Genomic DNA, 25,967 nt, shown 5'->3' on the forward strand with positions numbered 1-25,967 from the left:
GGCCGCCAGGTGGCGCAGTGATGCGAGCGGTCCGAGACGCAGCGTGGCGCAGTGATGCGGGCGGTCCGAGACGCAGCGTGGCGGTGCCACCCGGCCGCCAGGTGGCGCAGTGATGCGGGCGGTCCGAGACGCAGCGTGGCGGTGCCACCCGGCCGCCAGGTGGCGCAGTGATGCGAGCGGTCCGAGACGCAGCGTGGCGGTGCCACCCGGCCGCCAGGTGGCGCAGTGATGCGGGCGGTCCGAGACGCAGCGTGGCGGGTAGCGGAGGAGGCGCGCGGTAAGGGTCTGCTTGCGGCGGGATTGGAGCTGCTGCTTCCCGGCGCTGAGGCCTAGGCAGCACCGGGGTGTCCTTACAGTCGCCACCGGCCTACACCGGGCTGTCCTTGCACCGAGCCGGCTGACCGGGCCAGGCCTACACCGGGCTGTCCTTGCACCGAGCCGGCTGACCGGGCCAGACCTACACCGGGCTGTCCTTGCACCGAGCCGGCTGACCGGGCCAGACCTACACCGGGCTGTCCTTGCACCGAGCTGGCTGACCGGGCCAGGCCTACACCGGGCTGTCCTTGCATCCAGCTGGCTGACCGGGCCAGACCTACACCGGGCTGTCCTTGCACCGAGCTGGCTGACCGGGCCAGGCCTACACCGGGCTGTCCTTGCACCGAGCCGGCTGACCGGGCCAGACCTACACCGGGCTGTCCTTGCATCCAGCTGGCTGACCGGGCCAGACCTACACCGGGCTGTCCTTGCACCGAGCCGGCTGACCGGGCCAGACCTACACCGGGCTGTCCTTGCACCCAGCTGGCTGACCGGGCCAGACCTACACCGGGCTGTCCTTGCACCCAGCTGGCTGACCGGGCCAGACCTACACCGGGCTGTCCTTGCACCCAGCTGGCTGACCGGGCCAGACCTACACCGGGCTGTCCTTGCACCCAGCTGGCTGACCGGGCCAGACCTACACCGGGCTGTCCTTGCACCCAGCTGGCTGACCGGGCCAGACCTACACCGGGCTGTCCTTGCACCGAGCTGGCTGACCGGGCCAGACCTACACCGGGCTGTCCTTGCACCCAGCTGGCTGACCGGGCCAGGCCTACACCGGGCTGTCCTTGCACCGACCCGGCTGACCGGGTCGGGATCAGGAGAGCAGGGATTTGCTTAACTCGATCCAGGGGATTGTGGGAGGCCAGTAATTACCGGCCGTGGAGACACCGGAACCGGTGAATAACAAACCAACACTGCTAACTCTGGTTTCAAATGCCCAGACCCCATCTGCATCTCTTAGCAAAAGCGAAGGGGATTCGACCACCGTCCCCTCAATCCTCTCCCAACATTACTGAGCCCCTGACTGATCTGATTGTAACCTCAGCGCTGTGTCTCACCTCTTTGTGTAACAAGAATCCCTCTATTTCTGGTTTAAAAATATTCATGCTAATTCCCACCCTGCCTCCTGAGAGGTATCCATTCCGTTCTACCCGCTCGTTCTCTAATACAAGACTTTCTTCCTATAGATGCTGCGTTCCACCGGCATTTTGTGTGTTGCTTGAATTTCCAGCATCGTGTTGACTTTCTTCAGCTGTAGATTTCCCCTACCATGGTTGACAGAGTCTCTAGTTGCATTTCACTCTTTCCTACACCCTGCTCACACTCCTCTTCCAACAAAAAAAGTAAACGTAGTTGCCCTGCATCCACTTTCCACCCAACCAGCATCCATATTGGACAGATTATTCTGCAACAAGGCTCCAGCACCATAGGGTACTGCCCTCGCACCGGTTTTCAGCATTTCAAGGAGCCCATTCCCCATTAATCACCTTTTCAAGCAGCTGCAGGAGATCCAACACCCATCCATTCACCTCATTCATCCCCACCATCTAGGAACCAAACTGTGCCCTTTCGTAACACACATCCTGTGAGCACAATGCTTTACATTAGAGAAACCATTTTGTGGAACATCTCCACACAGCATATTCAATTCTATGCTGCTGTCTTAGTTCCCACTCCTACCTATCTGTGGCCTCCCTCATGTCATTGTTATAACAAAGACCAACAAGGGACAACATAGTTTTCCACCTGGACATATTGCAGCCTTCTAGACTCATTAACCAATTCAACAACTTCAAATAACTACTTCCTCGTAAGTTTCCTGTGCAATTTTTCTTACTGACGCCAGTACAAATGTCTCCAAGGGGCGTGAGGAGGGTGAAGAACCTCTGCAGTTCTCTATCGCAAAGGGCTATGGAGGCCAGTTAATTACCTCACATTCCATCTATAAATTTCAGAATATTTGAACAGCGGAGGGATATGGCTGTGGGGGGGGGGGGTTGTACGGGCATTGTGTTAGAAGATCAGCCTTAATCCTGTTGAATAATAGAACAGAGAAAAGGAGATTAAAGGGAGGCTGGTATGAAAATGTGTCTGCGGACGGGCCTATGTGTAAGAGCGCAGCTCGTGTATAGAGACACATTTACTTTGAACCTTAATGCAAGAACCAAAACCTACATTTTGTTAGGAATTGGGAATTACTGAGGTGTCAACACTACAGCTGGGCTGTCCAGTTTGGAGGCGGGTGAGATGATCAATCCCGCTGGTCTGGAATTCTGCCTGGAAGTGGCTATTGGTGAGGGAGCATTGTAAGGCCTTTGCTTTGTGGAGGACTTCAACAGCAGGTGTGCTGAAGCTCCCCAATTTCACTACTTCAGCTCAGACACTTCAGTGTGATTCTGTAGGGTCAGCTCCAAAGTGATAGAACCACTCTCTTCCTGGGAGTTTTACTTATCATTGTCACTTGCCTATCAGTTCTTGACTTTATGAATGCAGTGTTGCTGCTTTGTTCCCAGAACTGTACTTGAACAATTCGGTACCTTACTTGGAGCAGCCTCCTACCCCATTGGAATTCCAGCGAAGTTGGCTATGTCCCAACAAGCCCTTCATAGTGCAAAATGCCATCAGTCACTGGCCAGCCATCTCCAAATGGACATTCTCCTACCTCAGGTATGATACCTACACTGTTTAGCACCAGAGGATCATGCAGCTCTTTGACCCACTATCATTACCCAGTGTTTATTCAAATCTATATCTAGACTTTATTAGTTTTTTCAGTGTTTACTATCCAATAATGGACCATTGTTACACAGTCACATTTTTCTTCCTCCGGATGTGTTGTGGGACAACTGAGGATAGGATTAAAGATCCTCTCCGACTTTAACCAAGGGAAATGGCTCTGTTTAAATTCCTTTAAATTAGTTTTTTGTTATTCTCTTTTCTCTCTGATTTAAGAGTTTAAAATTATCTCCCTTTAAATTCTTCTTCCTTTGTTTTACAATTCCTCTGTGACCTTGCTGCCAGCTTACTTCCTTTATCTCCTCCAGTTCCACAGCATTCAGAAATCTCTGCTTCTGCAATCTGAAGCTCTTAGTGGCCCCTGATCTTTCTCGTTGTCCAGAAGGTGGCCATTCCTAAGCTCTAACCCATGGAATTTCCTATTTCCCTTTCTCACAATGCCCTTTCAAACCACACCACTTTGACTAAGCTCAGTAAGAAACTTTGGCAGGTTACACTCCAGTGAAATGCTTTGGAAGGCTTTACACTGTTGCAGGGCTAACACTGAAATGTTTAATTGCAGAGAAAGGGTTGGAGAGCAGAGAGTGAGTGTGGCAGTGACTCCCAATGGCTACGCTGATGCTGTGTACCAGGACCGATTCGTCATGCCTGAGGAACGGCAGGTGCTGTTCAGGGAATTCCTGGACATTGTTGAGAGGAAGCAGGCAGCTCGTGGCGTGTTCTACATACAGAAGCAATGCTCAAATCTGACTCAGGAATTCCCTGAGCTCCTGAAGGATGTAGAATCCCACATCCCGTGGATGACAGAGGCACTGGGTATGACATTGCACTCTTGTTAGTCACGAAATCAATGACAATACATAGGCATCATTACAGAAAAGTAGTACTCAATTTCCCTTCTCCCCCTCCAACCAACTACCACACACAGGAGTTATGATCTGTCACAAAGATGGTCACTACTAGAAGAGAGCGCTGATATAAGGTAGATTTACTATGGTCAAATAAGTGACGTTTTCCTGGATAAAGCTCAGAGTTATACTCCAGGCAAACTTAAAAGCTGGAGACTGGGAATAACTTTGGAAGACCCAGAGGTAGCTTGCTTCTTGGAGGCTAGTTTTTCTTTATCAACCTCTAGACTGGATTATAGAGATTTTCAAGACCTGGAGCACCAGCAACTCACACAAGTTCCTCCAGACCCCTCAAAATTAGAGGGTTCTCCCTTTAGAGATTCACACACCCCAGCTGACTCTGACTGCCCTTTTGGTGATTCTGGTTAGTTTTACTTATCTAGTTAGCAGGTTGCCCTCTGGCCACTGTCCAGAACGTCCATTCAGAGGGTCCTATTAAAATGGGTCCTTTGCCCTTCCATGAACCTTACCCACTGGGCTGAAAATCTCATTGTCCAGCATACCACCTGGCCAGTAGGGTGAGGACTGCAAGGTTTTGTTCATGTTATTGTAGGATTCACGTGCATTTTCTATTTCTTTTAAGGAAAGAGCCCTGACGCAGTAAATTTCTGGCTGGGGGAATCAGCTGCAGTGACCTCATGTAAGTAACCAGTGCTAGTGTACGAGGTGGGTGCAGGATGAGGGAGGAGAGACTGCAGTATGCTGGAAATCCAAGATAAAGCAGAATATTTCATAAATATTTAAGATCAGGCAAGAGATCCAAATTTAATGTGTTGGGTAGATGGTTTTTCATCAGCATTGTTAAATGTAGAGAATGGAGAAAAAGAAAGACTACAAGAAAACTTCAAGCTCCTTCCCTCTAAGTCAGCCATATAAAATAATGGAATTAATTAAATTTACAGTGGCATGCAAAAGTTTGGGCACCCTGGTCAAAATTTCTGTTACTGTAAGTAGCTAAGCGAGTAAAAGATGACCTGATTTCCAAAAGGCATAAAGTTAAAGATATATTTCTTTAATATTTTAAGGTTACTTTTTTATTTCTTTTACAGTTTCAAAATAACAAAAAAGGAAAAGGGCCTGAAGCAAAAAGTTTGGGCACCCTGCATGGTCAGTACTTAGTAACACCCCCTTTTGGCAAGTATCACAGCTTGTAAATGCTTTCTGTAGCCAGCTAAGAGTCTTTCAATCTTGTCTCAGGGATGGCTTGCACCTCTTGAGGTAATCCATTGTGGATTTTGAGGTGTGTTTAGAATCATTATCCTGTTGTAGAAGCCACCCTTTTTTCATCTGCTTTTAAAAAAAAAACAGACTGTGAAGTTTGCTTCCAGAATTTGCTGGTGTTTAATTGAACTCATTCTTCCCTCTACCAGTGAAATGTTCCCCGTGCCACTGGCTGCAACACAAGCCCAAAGAATGATTGATCCACCCCCTTACTTAACAGTTGGAGAGGTGTTCTTTTCATGAAATTCTGCACCCTTTTTTGTCCAAACTTACCTTTGTGGCCAAAAAGTTCTATTTTAACTTCATCAGTCCACAGGACTTGTTTCCAAAATGCATCAAGCTTATTTAGATGTTCCTTTGCAAATTTTTGACGCTGAATTTTGTGGTGAGAACGCAGGAAAGGTTTTCTTCTGATGTCTCTTCCATGAAGGTCATATTTGTGCAGGTGTCACTGCACAGTAGAACAGTGCACTACCACTCCAGAGTCTGCTAAATCTTCCTGAAGGTCTTTTTCAGTCAAACGGGTTTTGATATGCTTTTCTAGCAATCCTACAAGCAGTTCTCTTGGAAAGTTTTCTTGGTCTTCCAGACCTCAACTTGACCTCCACTATTCCTGTTAACTGCCATTTCTTAATTACATTACAAACTGAGGAAACAGCTATCTGAAAATGCTTTGCTATCTTCTAGCCTTCTGCTTTGTGGGCATCATTTATTTTAATTTTCAGAGTGCTAGGCAGCTGCTTAGAGGAGCCCATGGCTGCTAATTGTTGGGACAAGGATTGAGGAGTCAGGGTATTTATAAAGCTTTGAAATTTGCTTCACCTGGCCTTTCCTAACGATGACTGTGAACAAGCCATAGCCCAACAAGCTAATTAAGGTCTGAGACCTTGGTAAAAGTTATCTGAGAGCTCAAATCTCTTGGGGTGCCTAAACTTTTGCATGGTGCTTCTTTCCTTTTTTTTCACTCTAAAATTGTACAAAACAAAAATAATTCAGTAATCTTGCTTAAAATGTTGAAAATAATGTTGCATCTTTAACTTTATTACTTTTGGAGATCAGTTCATCTTCTACTCACTTAGCTATTCACAGTAACAGAATTTTTGACCAGGGGTACCCAGACTTTTGCATGCCACTGTGTAAGGTTAAAGTACTTGCAAGACTGAGAGGCAGGATTGGTGATAGGTGATTGAAGGGGAAGAGTGAAGTGAACATTGCAAATCAGAGACTAAAAATGCCCAAATGTTCATTATCCAAATTCCTGGAGCACCGGGAAGCTGAAGTGGATCTAGATGGAGAATGAGATGCCATTCCTTCAGTTCATATTGACCTTTGTTGGAAGAGAACTAGAGGCAAAGCACAGAGGGGTCAGAGTCGAGATGAGAGGGACACGCTAAAATTAGAGTCAACTTTATTGTCGTCTGCACAATTACATTTGTGCACATGTGCAGTGGGAAACTTGTAGCAGCATAGCATCACTTAAGCTAAGCAGCTTTCACAAGAAAACCATAAACATAGATTATATACAACTTCTCACAAGGAAGAACAGAATTATATCCAGAAATAGTCCATTTTAGTGCAAAGTAATCCAAGTGGACATTGCTAAACTATTGTGATCAGAGTTTTGCCAGTTTACCTCAAGAACCACATTATCAAAGGAAAGTAGTTGTTCTTGAACCTACTGGTGTGGGACTTGGGTCCTATACCTCCTGCCGGATGGTAGCTTGAGAAGATGGTGGGGATCTTCAGTGATGGATGTTACAGTGCCTCCTGTACATACGACCAGTGGTGGGGAGGGACATGCCTGTGATGTTTTGGACTGTGTCCACTACACTGCAGGCTCCTATGTTCCCCTTCAAGCATTTGAATTGTCACTCCAGACCATGACCCAACCAGTTGTCCAATGAAAGGGAACTGACAGACTGCGGATGGGTTCGGGAGGTAATGTCTGGAGAAGCCTGAGCTCAATAGTAAGTGTGTGTTGATAGATTATTCAGATACAGTGCTCTTCAGTTCCAGAGCCAAGAAGAGTTGTGGTTGGGCTGTTTGCTAATTTTAAATCCAGAAGTGATGGATTTTGTTAAACCAAAATGCTAAGACATTCCTAACAAATTTAGGCAAATGCAATTAATTCAAAGGTCAACCTCATGGCAGAACTGGGTTTAGGGGCTGAAGGGTATTCCCTTCTTCACACTGACCCCACTGTGGATCCCAATAGATCAGGGTAAAACACACATCAGGTGCAGTGCTTCTATGTATGTATCTGTGTGTTCTGCTGTCGCCTCCTGATACAGCTTGGTGCGTTGGGATTTGGAAGGCTTCGTCACTGGATCGTAGTTTTGCAATTCGTTATGAGGTTAGTTGCATAGCCTTATAAATATTTCTTCTACTGAGGGTGAGCACAGATTTTAGGGAAAATCAGTATAGAGACTCTGGTTCCTGCTGAGAGTCACTTTCTCGGGACCTGATATGATCTTGCCTCAGTGGAGATGGCGTGTGTTGTTTCCTGCCCTGTGTTGATGGCACATAGACTCATTCAGCAGTGGTGTTATTTTGATTCACAAAGGTGCAGCACACTACCCTGTGCATCTAAACCAGCAGACAGAAAATTGTACAACATTTGCTCACGCCTGCTGAGAGATGGAGGAACGGAGCAGGTCAGGCAGCATCTGGGAGGAAATGGATACAGACACAGCCTGACTGGCTGAGACCCTCTAGCACAGAGGTTCCCAACCTTTTTTATGCCATGGACCCCTGCCATTACCTGAGGGGTAGGACTGCCTGCTCTTGCTTTTGGCTCCAGGTTCTAGCACCTGCAGTCTCTAATGTCTCTTGACAGATGGAACTGGTGTCATGTGCCTGTGTTTGGGGCAGGAGGGTGCTGATTGATGATGTAACGGAGCTGAATTAATATTAGAGATACAGTCTGTAGCTTGAGCCGGGGGGGGGGGGGGGGGGGGGGGAGGTGAGGAATACTGGGTGACAATGTGAGGAAGTTCAATTAATCAGTAATGTGTAGTTCTCGGGGAAGGTTACTGGCCAACTGAGGGAGCTTGATTATCTTGAAGAATCAGTAACACAGTGTACTGGACAGTGTGAGGGAGGTAATGCACATCAGTTAGGTGTAGTTATTAGTCAAGGTAGACTTGACAGGATTACTGAGAGATGTTCTGGGGAAGCTGGAGTAATTGGTTTAAGTACAGTAACTAAGTGCTGGAATGGGAGTGGGATTTAGGTAGTAACAGTATGATTATGGCACAGAAATAGACCATTCAGCCCATCTTATCATACTGGTGTTTATATTCTATTCTCCTTCACCTATTCCTGTCTTGTCCACAGTGACTGCTTTCCTTTCTCCCTCATTATTAGTTAACTTCCATTATACACATCTGTGCTTCTCACCTCAGGAGGAAAAACAATTCTTAAAAAATTCCCATTGCATTTACTAGTGACTACCTTACATTAATGGCCTCAGAATTATCATTAGTTAGATTTTTACCCTGCACTTGGGCATGTGATGAAGGTTCAATTGTACAGATATTCTGATGATCAAGACGTTTGGCTCCATCAGACCAGAGTGGTCTGGTGTTTGGGGTCCTGCAACGCAAGGGTCAGGAATGTGGATAGATCTGTGGCTGGAGCCAAGGTTTGGAGTGCTCGAATATTTTCCGCTCCTTTTAGACTCATTGGGTTGTAACCTCTTCTCAGGCTTCCAGTCGGATCCAGATGTTGATTTTTACTGACCTTTCGATGACAAACTGCGCCATCTTCACAGCAGAAACCTGATTGGGTGAGGACTAACCAGTCAGGAGGGACAGGCGATGGGAGTTGAGTATACACCACTAGACTAGACATGTTTGGACCTCATCCCTGCTGAACATCGCGGAGCTTGCCTTTGAAACGTTGGTTAAAATCGATACCTGGACCCAGCTGGAAGCCTGAGAAGAGTTTATGCATCACATATGCAGGGAAAGCACTAGATCCTTGCACATTGGTTTAATTGGAAAACTGTGTAACATGCAATTTAGAAAATGAAATAAAGGGAATTGATCATTGATCTGGAAATTTTACTAGTCCAGCACCATCTAATTCCCAAAGGAGATGGATTATCAAAAGTTTACTGTATATAATAGTTATATACGGTATACTCACCGTATGCTGTTTATACTATTTTCTCATTGTAATGGGATTGCAAGAGGTTCCTAGTTAAATACTTACATAAAGTAAATTACAAAATACAATGTTTATATATGAAATCCGTGGTATATATAAAATAAATCCTATGTGTAGATAATTCTGTAAGTAAATATTAAATGTTGAGGGGTGAGCACTTCTACAAAGGCATCATTTGTTTACTGAGGGAAATGGTGGTCCAGTGAGTTTGTGTCTTCAGTGATAGAAGTCCATTGATCTGCCTACACTGGATTTCCTTTAACTTTGTACTGTTATTTGACTGACTTTGATTTATCTTTTTCTCAGTGCATAAAGATCACTATGAGAACCTGTACTGTGTGATTTCGGGAGAGAAGCATTTTATCCTCCTTCCGCCCACTGACAGACCCTTTATCCCCTACGGTAGGTCAGGCATTCCCAGCAGCATCCATCCACTGCCTCTGAGTTTCCTGATTATGGTTAGTCTCAAGCCATTCTTGAGCACTGGTCTATGAATCGATTTGTACACGTATTGCCAGAGTGGTAGGAAATAGAAAAAGATGGAATGATCTTGGTTTGCTACAGGAGGTTAATCACGATATAGATGTCACACCAACTGTTGAATTCCCAGTAAATTGCTGAGCATCCAACTTCCTGTACCCTGTTCACCAAATACAGAGGATTCTGGTTAATTGGCCATCGGTTAATTGGGGCAGCCACTTAAAACAACAAAAACAAATCAAGAAAACAGCCAGGATTCTCTTAGTTTATTTGGAACATTATTCAGCTTATTTGGGCAGGATATAGCCTGTGTTCCTGCCTCTACAATTCTGTAGGGATCTTATTCCACCCCTTCCTCCCTTAAATGCTGCTCTGTTCTGTATCTGGCTTTCATCCCTCCACCGGTTCTGTCTTGCCTGACTGCTTGTCCAGTATTCGGACTACAGTAAATTTCAGTAGGTTAAATTGGTAAAGTTATTGTCACATGTACGGATGTGGAGTGAAAAGCTTCGTTTTGCATTCTATCCATACAGATTATTTCATCAGTCAGAATGATGTGGTAGTACAAAGAAAAAACCAATAACAGAATGCAGATTAAATTTTACAGAGGAGATGCAGTGTTGGCAGATAAGATGCAAGGCCACAAAGAGGTCAAGAGTCCATTTTATTGTGCTAGGGGACTGTTCAATAATTGTATAACAACGGGATAAAAGCTGTCCTTGAGCTTGTTGTTATGTGGTTTCAGGCTTTTGAATCTTCTGCCTGATGGGAGGAGAGAGGATGTCTTAGTGGAGTCCTTGATTATGTTGGCTGCTTTACCGAGGCAGCAAAAAATGTAGAGGGAATCCATGGAAGGAAGACTGGTTTCCATGATGTGCTGAGCTGTGTCCACAACTGTCTGCAGTTTCTTGTAATTATGGACAGAGCAGTTACCATACCGAGCTGTGATGCATCAGGATAGGATGCTTTCTATGGTACATCTATTAGTTGGTGAAGATCAAAGGTCATGCCAAATTTCTTCGGCCTATTGAGGAAGTAGTGGTTCTGGTGAGCTTTCTTGGTCATGATATCTAGATGATCCCCTCCTTCAGCCCACCCATAGTTAATGTGTTCAGATCTGCTCAAGACTTTTTCCCATTCCACGTCCACTGTCTTAATTTCCTCTGAATACTCATTGTGACAGATGTAGTTCCAGGCATACAGTTCCATTTTCAGCATCTCCATCTCAAACAATTCCACTTCAATGCCTCACTTTCCTCCTCTGTATTCATCCAAAATGCCACTTTGACCAAGCGTTTGATCATGTTTTCTAGCCTTACTCCTCTGTGCAGGACCTTGGTATAGCACTCCACATTGAAGGTGCTCAGAACTTGAATTTGTCATGTAGATATCTCAAATAAATCAGTCGGGAAACAGGCCCTTCGGCTTACCTGAAGACTGTTAAGCACCCATTTACACTATTCCATTTTATTTCTCTCACATTCCTCTCAAAATCGGCAGGTTCCTACCACACGGCTTCCCTTGGAGTCGGTGTAGAGTAGTCACCCTGCATGTCTTTGGGATGTGGCAGAGGAAGCCCCAGGGTCAAAGGGAGGATGCATAAACTCCTCACAGACAACCTCAGAGCCCAAGATGCAGTTAAGGAGCACCTGCTCCCTGTCACCATAAAGCACTGTGGCTGACCCATGTGCACATGAACTGATTTAAATTGTATTTCTTTCCCACTTTTTGGGCAGTCTCTGCCTGTGGTATGGCTGAAATCCCAATAAACAAGTGAAGCGGAGAGGAAAGTTTTCGGCACACTGGCCTTCATCAGTTAGGGTTTTAAGTACAGAACTTGGGAGGTTATGTTGCTGCTGTTTGAGTTCAGATTCGTTCACCCTGCTATAGGAAAGTTGTTTTTAAACTGGTAAGAGAGCAAAAATGAATTGCAAGAACTCAAGGGATTGAGTTACAGGTGATCTTATAAAGGTGTATAAAATCATGCGAAGCGTAGGGAAGGTGAATCCATTGTTTCTTTCACAGTGTTAGAGAATCAAGATCTAAAGGGCATTGGTTTAAGGTAAAAGGGAAAAACATTTAATATAACCTTGTGGGGCAACTTTTTTTTAACATGGAATGAGCTAACAGGAAGTGGTCGAGGCAGGTAAAATGACAATTTTTAAATGACAATTGGACAGGTAAATGGATGGAAAGGTTTAGGGGGATAAGGGCCAAATGAGAGGGGTTTGAAGGGATATGGCCCAGGTGCAGGTCGGTGGGACTAGGCAGAAAAATGGTTCGGCACAGCCAAGAAGGGCCAAAAGGCCTGTTTCTGTGTTGTAATGTTCTATGGTTCTAAATGCAGGCAAATGGGGATACCTTAGATCGGCATCTTGGTCAACGTATATCAGTTGTACTGAAGGGCCTTTCTCTGCTGTATGACGTTATATGAAGCAAGCTTCCCTTTCTCTAGCTGCATACTGTAACCTGGCATAAACATGTATGGGGATATCTAGCACAATGCAGCCTTATAGACAGAAGTCTGTTGTTCCTTTTGCAGAACTCTTCCAACCTGCAACATACAAGGTTAATGAAGATGGTTCCTTCGATGTGATAGATGTGCAGAATGCAGAGAAGGTAAAGCAACTAACACAGTGATTTGAAAGATAATTCTGTGGAATTGTGTATTTACAATTAAGCTATTTTTCAGTTTGATGTCCGTTTGTGTTGAAACACCTTGCTCCCATCTTTTGTTGGAACAGAAGACGGTGCCTGCTTCAATGGTGCTTTTAAATCACTTCTTCATTGGCTCTCTGTAGCTGCTATAAGCCAACTGTTCTTTATGATCCCCTGTAATCTTTGCTCCCTTTCAAAGACGGGAGGCTACGGCCTCTGTTTGAAAGCTTTTCTGTTTCATATCATTTTAACTGATACAAATTAACATCTTCCTACTACATAACACAGTGAAAAACTAGCAGTCGGCCTGGTGTGAGCAGTATAACAGAGTCACAGGAAGTGGTCCTCTGTTGATGGAGTCAGGCGGAATGCTCACCAAGTATCTGAAGTAAAAAGATAAAAGTGCAGACATTTGAAAGACAACATTAAATGAACTTATTGTACACAAATTTTTTTTAGTCATAATTAGTATGCGTGATGTTACAATGAAATATGCAATTTTTGGCTTTTTAACTTTGTTTAGAAGTCTACTTTGAATATCAAAAATTAAATTTGCTGATTGACGAATATATTTCTTTTCAAAAAGCATTTTGAATAATTCAATTGTTTCATCAAAGTATTTCGATACTAGAATTCTCTAGTTATAAAAAGTATTCATGTATTTTGATGCCAAATGTAAATATAAACCCCACTGAAAAATCTGATGTGAAGAAAGGCTTATGAACTGAATGTTTATGTATAGAACTTTTCAACATCTGGATAAGTTAGTGTTCTTTTGTTATAAATATGTCAATCCACAAGATATTACTATTTCCTTTCTTATTAATAACAGGAATCTACAATCTTAAATGATATGATTAGACCATAGAGAGGTAGGCATTAGTTTCAAAATTACTGTATATTTATTATAACTACGCACAAAATTAGCTGGATAAATAGTTCAACTTTTGATACTTGTTATGGGATAAGTAACAACTGATAAATTGTTTCAAAATCTTTATAAGTTTCTCTGTGTGCCACCCTAACCCAGTTAGAGGGGAAATCCCCAGTTAGGTTGGCAGCAATGGATACCACAATTCACCCTCCCAAAGCTAGAGATTGGAGAAGTTGGTCAGCATTCCTCCTTGTGTTCAGTAGTTAGTGACCTGTGTTGGTAGATATGGATGTATATGTGTTTGGCAGGCAAAGCATGGGGTCCTCTATAGTTGACTTACAACTCCCAAATAAAGGATGGACACTAAGGTGAGATGTCACCATCTTGTTGCTGGGCACAGAAATCCATTGCACATGCACTGGTTCCTGCAGGAGTGGGATTAAGCAGTCATAAGTATATTAGTACTTTCAGTTTCTTTACTGTAAGGTGGAAACTTAAGATAAAGCCTTCTCCAGCGATATTGTGTCAAAAATACAGGATTCTCCGATCTAGCTACCTATCTAAAGCACAGTCCTTACATTGTCCAAAGTAAACATGGTTTGATATTGTGCTTTGGTGTTTTGTTTTTCAAGACAAAAACAGCTTCACTTGAGCTGGTAGTATGATAGAACTGTTTTTCTCCCCCCCAACTTCATTTAAATTTCAGCTTCTGGGTTGAGTTTGTAATGAATAAACAAACTAAGAGTGTTTAGCAAGATGGGATGTTCGGGTCTGCCTCCTCACAATCACAGCTAACATTCATACGGCTAATAGTGAATTATTTGCCAAAGGGCGTATTTGTTGTTCCTTACTATATATGAAAGTTGGGCACAAATATAACTACCAATAATAATATGGAATTGTGTCAGGAATAAACCTAAAAGGAAAAAAAAAACACTGGCTAGGTAAACAGTAATAATTATCAATAAAGATCAGAACTTTAAGAATTTGAATAAATTGCATTTGCTGGCTTGTGTGTTGTTAATTCACATAAATTAAGATACAGGAGTTCAGGAGGCACATGAGGAAAATGGGAATAAAATTAAGTCAATTGGTACCTATCATCCATTTGCTTTTTCTTCCAATTGAATTGCCAGCGAAAATAATTGAAGTGGTCAAAACTGTGACAATGTATTGTGTGCATTTATGCAGAGGCATGGAAATGAATAATATAGCAAGGAGTTGTAATTTATTTTTCAATATAAATGTTGCGACTAGTAATGGTGGTAATCTGGTCAGATGAATTATTATCTTAAGGCAACTACATTTGAATCTCTGGATCTCAACATACATTATGAGGTGGATCCAGTACAATGATTTTTCTCTACTGATAAATTGACACTATAACATTTAATGAGAATTAATCTCATCTGATGCTGTGTCTATTATTTCTCTTGAAGATTTGGAAGGGCTGTCTGCCCAATCAATCCCTGCTTTTGGTGATAGGTCCTTGGATGATCAGTATGGCCTTTATAGTGTTGTACACTCCTTTTACTTTTACACCTATTTTTCTCTCATCCAACTGTAAGAGACTTCTGCGTCTAAACCAGTCTCAAGGTGGATAGTACTACTGTACACTGCTGCATGTGAAAGAATACAGAGAAAATTTACAAAGATGTTGCTGGGACTGGAGGACAAGTTATAAAGAAAGACTGAAGAGGTTAGGACTTAATTGCTTGTAGAAGAATGAGAAGAGATTTGATAGAGATATACAGAATTATGATGGGTATAGATAGGGCAAATGCAGGCAGGCTTTTTCCACTGAGGTTGGGTGGGACTACAACCAGAGGTCATAGGTTGAAGGTGAAAAGTGTAAGGGGAACATAAGAGGAAACTTGTTCACTCTGAGTGTCGTGAGACTGTGGAATGAACCGCTAACACAAGTGGTGCATGCGAGCTCGTTTTTAACATTTAAGAGATGTTTGGATAAGGACATGGATAATAGGGGTATGGAGAGCTGTGGTTCAGCATGGACTAGATGGGCTGAAGAGCCTGTTTCTATGCTGTACTAAATCCTCCCTGTACCTGAAGAATATGTAGGCATGGGAAAATAATAATTCCTTTTAAGATTATAAATTAGTAGCTCATAAACATTCATTAGATAATTTGAATGTATTATTGTAAGAGTACAAATGTAGAGACTTCTTGCTTCAGTTTTATGGGGCCTTGATGACACTGAACCTGGAGTATTGTAATAGGTCAGGTCAACACAGGATATGCTTGCAGTAGATGGGGTGCAGCAAAAGTTCATCTGATTAATGCCTGGGGTAGTGAGTTTGCTGCATGAAATGAGATTAAGTAGATTAACCCATTTTCTTGAGTTTAGAAGAATAAGAGGTTGACAGATTAGCTACTTGTTTCTGAAAATTTCTTGTTTCAGAATGTGGTAAATACTTGGAAATCTTTATCTTATGCATGTGGACTCTCAGTTACCAAGTATATTCAAGACTGAATTTGATAGATTTTTATATATTAAGGGAATTGGGATGTGGGATTAGTGCAGAAAAATGAAACAGGTAAAAGATCAGTCATGATCTGAATGATGGAGCAAGTATCAGGCATATTTCTACTTTTTAATATTCTTGAAACTTGCTGATATATTAATAAGTACAGTTTGCTATTTTTAAAGCTAAGATTTTTTCTAACTGATATAACCGGAATGGTATTAAGGCTGATTCATAATTGCAAGGCTACAGGTGCAAATCTCTTGAATATCATTTGCATGGAGCACAGGGCTGACTTCATGAAGCAAGGAATTTCTATGTTGCAATCAGAACTTGGGGCGACAATTTAACCACACAGCTGTCACTAGATTTCAGAGCTTGCCACCTGTCTTCTGTGATCAAACAGAAGTACTTGTGCAGTATTATTTTGCTACAGAAAATGGAATTTCATTCCCATTGAAGCTGTCTGCTACAATCCATTGCAGCCATGGTGATTAATGATGAGCAGGTTTTCCCTTAAAAATATTACAAAATGTGAGATTTAGTTTGATAGGAGGGATCCATGTATTGGGTGACAGTGCCTGAAGGCAAGTTCATAAGGGGGCTCAGATTACATCATTACAATGATTACCTGTGGATCACCACCAGCAATCAATATGGTCACACTTCTGTCTTGGGTGTTCTGCATTTTCACCACCTTGGGTAAAAGAGATGGTTGATGGTTGTGTCCTTGCAACCATGCGAGTAAAGTACAGAAATACTCTAGCTCTAGGTAACCAATGTGTGTGGCCCGGCTATTGAGAAACAGCTGCTTGCTGACGGCTCCCACCACTGCTGGTGACATCCTTGCGGGTAAAGTCATCTGACACATGAACAGGTAGGGAATAAAGGGATATGGACTATGTGAAGGCAGATTAGATTAGAGTGGCATCATGGTCAGTTTCGACATGATGGGCCGAAGGACCTATTACTGTTCTGTATTGTTTGATATTCGATGTGCCTTGTACAGTGGTTGAAGACAAAGCAATGTCTCGCATTGTACGACCTATTTTATGAACACAGCAAACAAAATCATATCCCACATAATCATAATGGGGATTGGATGTTGTCAAATCATCCCCTTAAAATTATAACTGTGAGTTACCTTATACTTGCTGTAGCCACTGATGTTGGTTGTTTCTCGAAGAACCGCCTTACAGCAGGAGGTCAGTACATCAAAGCCAAACATTTTTTGTAATTTCAACAGGAAAAAAGTCTGTTCTAAGAGCTGAATTTATGTAATAGTCATTGGCACTACATGCACAGCTTCTTTTCATTCATTCTCATAGTAAAGAGTCTCAATAAGCCTAATTTATCTTCTGCTCACGTTCATTCTTGTACAGAATTTCAATGAGCCAAACCCCTGTTCATTCATTCTGTGATTACATAATTCTAGCTAACACCTCCTCATTCACTTCCAATTAATGCAGCTGCAAAACCCTATTTTTGTTCACTCCCAATTTAGCATTCAATAGAATAAATACTTCCTGTTCCCTTTTATTTGGAATTAATTCTGTTTAGTGCTCTATATTTGCAATGATTTGTTAATTGATCAAATGGGCTGAGATACTTTGCTACCAGAGGACCTCACCATGTTGAAGTCCTTCTCTTTCAGTTTTTCCCCTTTCTATCCCAATGGCTTTAATCTTTGGTGGGTTATTTCTGTAGGCACCATACCACATTGAAAGGGTTATATGATAGCTTCATGCAATGACCCTCCTGCAATAACAAGGTCAGAAGTGAAGATGATTCCACATTGTTCAATTCTATGGGCAACTCCTTAGCATGTGAAGCAGTCCACTGCTTCATGCTTGCATGTAACGAGACCAAGATAACTTTTTGGCATAGACTGAGAATTGACAAATGACAGTCATAATTTAGATGTCCCAAGTGTTGACCATCTTCAAGAAAAAAGAGGCTGGCAGCTACCTTTGACTATCATTATCAAGTTCCCATTATCAATATTCCAGAGGTCGCTGACCAGAAACAATACTGAATGAGCTACATGAACAGTTTAACACTAGATCAGAGGCCGATATTCTTTGGTGAGTAATTCACCTTTGCACAACCCCAAGCCTTTCCACCATCTACAAGCATAAGTCAGGTATATGATGGAATACTTGCTGCCCACCCAAATGAGTACAGGTCCATCAAATCCGGCACAAAGCTATCTACTTGATTGGGACTCAACCCGCCAACATAAACATTCCCTCTGCCACCAATTCATAGTGGCTACAGTGTGTCTAATGTACAAATGCTTGACTAAACTCCTCAACAGCACCTCACAAACTCTCAATCTCAACCACCAAGAGGAGACATGGGCAGCAAGGAAATAAACCCATCACATTGAGCTAGTTCGCTACCAAGATGTGCACTATCTTTGGAAAAATATTGCTGTTACTTAGTTGACCTAAATTCTGGCACATCCTATCTATCAGCATTGGGAGAGTACCTTTAGAAGGACTAGAGAGCGTAGGCTTAAGGTGAGAGAGAAAAGATTTGAAAGGGACCCAAGGAGTAACTTTTCACTCAGAGGGTGAAGTATGTATAGAATGTGTTGCCAGAGAAAGTAATTGAGGGAGGTCTGTTAACATTTAAAAGATATTTGGACAAATGCATGAATAGGAAAAATTATATGGACCAACTATAGGCAAATGGGACTAGTTTAGATGGGAATCTCAGTCAACATGGAGCAGTTGAGCCAGAGGGTCTGTTTCTGCGCTATAGCATGTGGGAACTCAGCGAGGCTATCGGTGTCCCTGAAGACTATGTGTGCAGGAAGTGTGTCCAGCTGCAGCTCCTGGTAGACCACATGGCGGCACTGGAGCTGCACGTGGACTCACTTTGGAGCACCCGAGATGCTGAGAATGTTGTGGATAGCACATTTAGTGAGTTGGTCACACCACAGTTTACGGATCTAAGGAAAGATAGGGAATGGGAGACCAACAGGAAGAGTAGTAGCAGGTCATCTCCCTCCAAAATAGATATACTACTTTGGAGTCTGTTGGGGAGATGGCTGATCAGGTGAAGGCAGCAGTAGCCAGGATCATGGCACCGTGGGTGGCTCTGTTGCGCATGAGGGCAAGAAAAAGAGTGGAGGAGCTGTTGTGGTAAGGGGAATGGAAAGGAGCTTCTGTGGCCGCAAACGGGACTCTCGTATGGTGTGTTGCCTCCCGGGTGCAAGGGTCAGAGATGTCAGAGAGGCTGCACAGCATTCTGAAAGGGGAGGATGAGCTGCCAGCTGTTGTGGTGCATGTGGGTACTAATGATATAGGAAGAAAGCAGGACAAGGTCCTACAAGCTAAATTTAGGGAGCTAGGAGATAAAGAGTAGGAGCTCAAAGGTAATAATCTCAGGATTATTACTGGTGTCACGTGCTAGCCAGAGTTGGAACAGCAGGATAGCTGGAATGAATATGTGTCTTGAGCAGTGGTGCAGGAGGGAGGGTTTCAGATTCTTGGGGCATTGGAACTACTTCTGTGGGAGGTGGGACCAGTCCCGTCTAGACGGTCTTCATCTGGGCAGGACCAGGATCAATGTCCAAGGGAGATTGTTTGCTAGTGCTGTTGGGGAGGCTTTAAAATAGCCTCCCTATTTTAAACTAATAAGGGGATGGGAACCCACACAGAAAAGAAGAGGGAAGTGATGCAGAGACTAAAGCTGGAGTTAGTGAAGAAAAAAAGTAAGAGTAGAGTACGTAAAAGTAAAAATCAAAAATCACATAGGTCATTGGATTCTAAAAGGACAATGAGTATAAGGGCACTTTATCTAAATGCCCATAGTATTAGAAACAAGGTTAGTGAACTTGTGGCACAGATCAGTACCAAGGTATATGATTTAGTGGCCATTACAGAAGCCTGGTTGCAAGGTGGAGATGACTGGGAATTAAATATCCAAGGGTATCAGGTAATATGGAAAGTTAGACAGGAAGGCAGAGGAGGTGGAGTGGCGCTCTTGATTAGGGATGAGATCAGGGTGATTGTGAGAGACGATATAAGATCTACGGAGCAGAATGTTGAGTCCATCTGGGTAGAGATTAAGAATAGTAAAAGGGAAAAAATCACTGGTGGGTGTTGTCTATAGGCCACCTAATAAAAATATTGCAGTGGCAGAGGCAATTAACCAAGAAATAACTGAGGCTTGTAAGAATGGAACAGCAGTTGTCATGGGGATTTTAACTTCCACATAGATTGGTGAATCAGGTTGGTCAAGGAAGTCTTGAGGACTTCATAGAATGCATCTGTGATGGCTTTCTTGAGCAGCATGTTAGTGAACCTACAAGGGAAAATATTATCTTAGATCTAGTCCTGTGGAATGAGACAGGTAAGATTAACGATCTTGTAGACAGGGATCCTCTTGGAAAGAGTGATCATAGTATGATTGAATTTCGTATTCAGATGGGGATGAAATAGTTAGATCTAAAACTAATGTATTATGCTTGAACAAGGGAGACTACAACAGGATGAGGGAGGAGTTGGCTAATGTGGATTGGGAGCACAGGCTATTTGGTAGGACAGTTGAGGAATAGTGGAATACTTTCAAAGAGATTCTTCACAGTGCTCAACAAAAGTATATTCCAGTCAAAAGTAAGGACAGTAAGTGTGGGGAGAGCCAGCCTTGGATAACTAAGGAAATAAAAGAAAGTGTCAAATTAAAAGCTCGTGTACATAGTCACAAAGAGTAGTGGGAGACTGGAGGATTGGGAAAACTTTAAAAAGCAACAGAGAACTAAACAAGAAATAAGGAAAAGGAAGATAGAGTATGAAAGTAAATTAGCACAAGATATAAAAACAGGTAGCAAAAGTTTTTATAAATATATAAAGTGGAAGAGGGTGGCTAAAGTCAACGTAAGCCCCTTGGAAGACGAGAAGGGGAAATTGATATTGGGTGATAAGGAAATGGCTGAGGCATTGAACGACTGTTTTGTGTTGGTCTTCACGGTAGAGGACACATCTAATATGCCAAAGAAGAATGTTATGGATGAAATGGGAGGTGAGGACCTTGATAAAATCACTGTCATGAAAGAGCTAGTGATGAGCAAACTAGAGGGCCTGAAGATAGATAAGTCCCCTGTCCTGATGGGATGCATCCCAGGGTGCTGAAGGAATTGGCGGAGGTTATAGTAAACACGTCGGTAATCATTTATCAAAACTGTCTAGACTCTGGGCAGGTCCCAGTGGATTGGAAGGTAGCAAATGTCACACCACTTTTTAAAAAATGATGTAGGCAAAAGACAGGCAACTATATATAGGCAGGTTAGCTTAACTTCTGTAGTCGGGAAAATGCTTGAAGCTGTCATTAAGGAAGAAATAGTGAAACATTTAGAAAGGAGTGGTTCCATTAGACAGACGCAGCATGGAATCAGAAAGGGCAGGTCCTATTTGACAAACTTACTGGAGTTCTTTGAGGACATAATGAGTGCAGTGGATAGAGGGGAACAGGTGGATGTTGTATACTTGGATTTCCAGAAGGCATTCGATAAGGTGCCACACAAGAGACTAATAAATAAGATACGGATGCATAGAGCTGGAGGAAGTGTATTTGGCTTGGATAGTGGATTGGTTAACCAATAGAAGGCAGAGAAATTGTATAAATGGGTGTTTCTCCGGTTGGCAGTCGGTGGTGAGTGGGGTGCCGCAGGGGTTGGTGCTGGGCCCACAGCTGTTTACCATTTACATTGATGATTTGGAAGAGGCGACTGAGTGTAGCATAGCAAAACTTGCCGATGACCCTAAACTGAGTGGAAAAGCAAATTGTACAGAGGATGTGGAGAGTCTGCAGAGGGATATAGATAGGCTAAGTGAGTGGGCCAAGGTCTGGCAGATGAATACAATGTTGGTAAATGTGAGATCATCCACTTTGGAAGGAATAATAGAAGAGCAGATTATTATTTAAATGGTGAAAGATTGCAGCATGCTGTTGCGCAAAGGGACTTAGGAGTGCTTGTTCATGAATCGCAAAAAGTTGGCTTGCATATACAACAGGTTATTAAGAAGGCAAACGGAATGTTGGCCTTCATTGCTAGAGGGACTGAATTCAAAAGCAGGGAGGTCATGCTGCAACTGTACAGGGTACTTGTAAGGCTGCATCTGGAGTACTGTGCAGTTCTGGTCTCCATACTTGAGGAAGTATATACTGGCTTTGGAGGCAGTGCAGAGAAGGTTCACCAGGTTGATTCCAGGGATAAAGGGGTTAAGCTATGAAGAAAGATTGAGTCGCCTGAGACTACACTCTCTGGAATTCAGAAGAATGAGAGGGGATCTAACAGAAACATACAAAATTTTGAAAGGGATAGATAAGATAGAAGTAGGAAAGTTGTTTCCATTGGTAGGTGAGACTGGAACTAGGGGACATTGCCTCAAGATTCAGGGGAGAAGATTTAGGACGGAGATGAGGAGTGTTTTTCCCAAAGACTGGTGAATCTGTGGAATTTGCCCAGGGAAGCAGTTGAGGCTTCTTCACTAAATGTATTTCAGATATAGTTAGACAGGTTTTTACATAGAAAGGGAATTAAGGGTTATGGGGAAAAGGCAGGTAGATGGAGCTGAGTTTATGGACAGATCAGCCATGATCTTATTGAATGGCGGGGCAGGCTCGATGAGCCGGATGGCCTACTCCTGCTCCTATTTCTTAAGTTCTTAAGTTCTAAATCCATAACCACCACCTTCACAGAGGCACTTGGAGACGAGCAAAAAATAGTGGCTTTGCCAGCAATGCCCATAAACCATTCTTTTTTTTAATTGGTGACTATTTTTAAATAAAGAATCTGAATCATATTCTCACCCAACCACTACTCTCCAGCAGGGAATACACAGTGATTACCATACAAATGTGCTCTAGATTGTTGTGCAAGTACTGTTTTCCCGAGGTCAACAGAAATCAAATTCAGGATGGTCCAAGACTTTAAACCTGAGGCCTTTATTCCAGCACAGGTTAGTGATCCAGCAGGTTGTATCTTAGAGCCAAGGAACATTATAAAGTAATTGAATTCCACTGGAATTTGATTATATCTAATTATTACTGAGTCTCCAACCTGAACATCTGATACTTATTATATTTTGTTGCTCATCAGCTGTGTTTTGTGAATAGCTCCAGGACACAAATTAAGATATTCCAGGACAGCAGAAAATCTGCAATATCCAAGCTGCTGCCAATTGAATGAAATATTAATCTCAGGCTCTGTTCACTCATACACCATTACTCAGAATTGCATTGTACTGATTGAATTAGTCCAATGTTCTCACAGCCAAAAAGAATGAAATGATTATATATTTTAACATTCGGAGATTTTGGTTGTAAATGTGTAATATAATTATAATTATTATGCATGAAATACAGAGTGAAATATGAAAAGATCTTCAAGTTGTAGCCTGACATATTCTGATTTAATATAATTAATTGCCTCTACTCATGCCTAAACCCAGGTACCTTGGATTCCTCTAGACCCTCTGGATCCTGACCTCAGTCGTTTCCCTGAGTATGCCCATGCAAAACCTCTCCATTGCACAGTGAGAGCAGGCGAGATGCTGTATCTCCCCTCGTTGTGGTTTCACCATGTTCGTCAATCACATGGCTGTATTGCAGGTACAGAATTAATATGATCATACTAAACACTACTATGCAAAAGTTTTAGGCACATGTAAAAAAGCATCTGTAAAGCAATGATCTTTTCAAAATAATAAAATGAAAAGTTTCCAAATATTAAAAAATATTATAAAGACCAGTGATCAGTTTTTAAAAAAAAACAAAATAAAATCAATATTTGATGTGACCGCAGTTTGCTTTTAAAACTGCATCAATTCTCTTAGGTACACTGTTGTATAGTTTTATAAGAAAATTGACTGGTAGATTGTTCCAAGCATCTTGGAGAACTTGCCACAGTTCTTCTATAGACTTTGTCTGTCTCACTTGCTTCTATCTCTCCAGGTAATCCCAGATAGCCTCGATGATGCTGAGATGACCATACCATTTGAAAGCATGTAAAACATCTACGGTGCCTAAGACTTTTACACATGTAAAAAATAGCTGTGTTCTCTTTACTTAACATTGAGGAATATGTTAGGTATGTGCCAAAACAGTGTTGTACAGTTAGTACAGTCCAGATTCCAAGCACACCCTGCGTGAAAAGGTTCTTCCTCAGATCTCCTTTCAACCTCTTATCCTGAACCTATGCCCTCTAACTTTAGATTTCTGTGTTACAGAACCATACAGCATAAAACAGGCCCTTTGGCCCAATGTCCATGTGGAAGAGTTTCCCACTAACTATTCTTATCTATGCCCCTCCTAATGTTGTATACTTCTGTCAAATCCTACCCTGCCCCGCCCCAACCCAGCCTCCTCCCCCAAGTGAATACAACCCAGCCTTTCCAGTTTTTGCTCATAACTGAAACACTCCATCCCAAGTCAACATCTTGCCAAATCCCTTTTGTACCCACCCTATGCACTCACCTCCCTCCCACAGTATAGCAACTAGCACTCTGCCTGTGGCCTAATGGTTTAAACTGGTACCATAACCTCTCTGTCTTATATTTTATTCACTTTCTAATGATGTCCTGTATGCCTTTTTCACTACCTTATCTACCTGTGGTGCCACATTCAGATATTCTTGAACTTGTATCTCAACTTATTGGGGCCTACCTTTCATTGTAGCCCTCAAAGTGCATCTCCTCACTTTAATCTGGACACCACTCTTTCTAGCTCTTTATAAGGACCATTGATCCAAACAATGAAAAGTTTCACAAATGAATAGGCTTTCCTGGATCAGCTATGTGGCAGTTACATGACATAGCAAATCTCCCAATAGTGTGCCTATGCTTTCCTGCATCCTTCTGTACCCCTGCTGCCCTGAAGTCTCTCTGGCAGAGATTAGCAATTCAATGCCTGATTTAGATCCTGTGCTAAATACAAATAGACTGAGACAGCACTTTTAAGAGCCAAGCAGAAAGCTGGGATTTTTTGTTGTTGAAGAAATACAATGTTTTGTTCTGAGAATCAATATGAATAGAGCATGGAATTCAGTTTCATCTCTCTCTGTTTCAGTGAACTTCTGGTATGACATGGAGTATGACATCAAGTACAATTATTTCCAGTTCCTGGACTCAGTAACAAAAATGATGAATGCAGTGTAACCTTCCCAGGATTCAGTCAAGATTGAGTGAACTGCACCATGGGCTTCTGTCAGATATGGGCTAGCTTCTTCACTGTGTTCCAGATGAGTCACCAAGCAGCCAATATCAAATTAAATATTTGTATTCACTTTGGAGAGAGTAATTGTTAATAGGAGGAAATCAATGTTACAAATGCAGAACACTTTCCATCACGTCTTAGCACATCAGAAGCTTGAAGATTTTGTACGTTGGTTACGGGTGGGTAAATATGCTGACATTCTGTGAGCAAATGTGGTGCTCCCCAAGTGAAGATCTTTCCAGTGATTCTCAAGATTGTGCATACCATATTCATTGCTTGAAGAAAATTGACAGTTTTATATAACTACTTCATTGAGATTAGTGAGACAGTGTCTTGAATGTACTATTCAAAGCTGGCTCCATGTGAATTGCAAAACTCCTGTTAAGATGATGATCGATTTCATGGTTAGAATAATGCAGTTGCACAATATCCTGACTGAATCAAGCAACCTATTTATTCAATGTAATTAAGGACAGCTTTTCTTTCTACCTCATCAATTTCAGTGGAGGATTGACAATGAGAAACAATGGAATACCAATTACATTTTGCAGGAGAAGATGATGGGTGCAGTCTTCTGGAATGACCTGCCTATTTCTGTTTTTCAATGTGTATCCTGTCTGTCAATATATTAAAATCTGAATATAGGTTGTCATTTACAATGCATTGTCAATATCAATCTGATTATTTTCAACAGATCAAGAGGATAACATGCACATTGTCTGGAAATTCAATGACGTAACACAGTTTTTAGTGTTATACCACTGAAAAGTAAATTTTAGCTCAAAATGAATGACAATTTCTGTTACTTAGCATCATCACAAAACTGGACAAGCTACTTCTAGTTGTCAGTGACCTTGATATGACATCCATGTCAGAGACACATGGGTTAGAGTC

General features: G+C 42.4%; 1 protein-coding gene across 3 annotated transcripts; it reads left to right on the plus strand.

Moving 5' to 3' along the window:
• The first annotated feature begins 218 nt into the window (after positions 1–218).
• jmjd7 (jumonji domain containing 7) lies at positions 219–25,732 on the plus strand. Of its 3 annotated transcripts, XM_073040320.1 has the most exons (8): positions 219–277; positions 2,832–2,985; positions 3,617–3,870; positions 4,546–4,602; positions 9,660–9,755; positions 12,376–12,452; positions 23,312–23,471; positions 24,927–25,732. In XM_073040320.1, the coding sequence occupies exons 1-8, from the start codon at positions 229–231 to the stop codon at positions 25,013–25,015; spliced, it is 936 nt and encodes a 311-aa protein (XP_072896421.1). In that variant the 5' UTR covers positions 219–228; the 3' UTR covers positions 25,016–25,732. The 3 variants fall into 3 exon arrangements, with proteins under 3 accessions (XP_072896421.1, XP_072896422.1, XP_072896420.1); XM_073040321.1 differs by lacking the exon at positions 2,832–2,985 and having other exon boundaries at positions 228–277; XM_073040319.1 differs by lacking the exons at positions 219–277; positions 2,832–2,985 and adding an exon at positions 347–1,214.
• Positions 25,733–25,967: the final 235 nt, after the last annotated feature.

This window comes from Hemitrygon akajei, chromosome 3, assembly GCF_048418815.1.
Source record: "Hemitrygon akajei chromosome 3, sHemAka1.3, whole genome shotgun sequence".
Lineage (NCBI taxonomy): Eukaryota > Metazoa > Chordata > Chondrichthyes > Myliobatiformes > Dasyatidae > Hemitrygon > Hemitrygon akajei.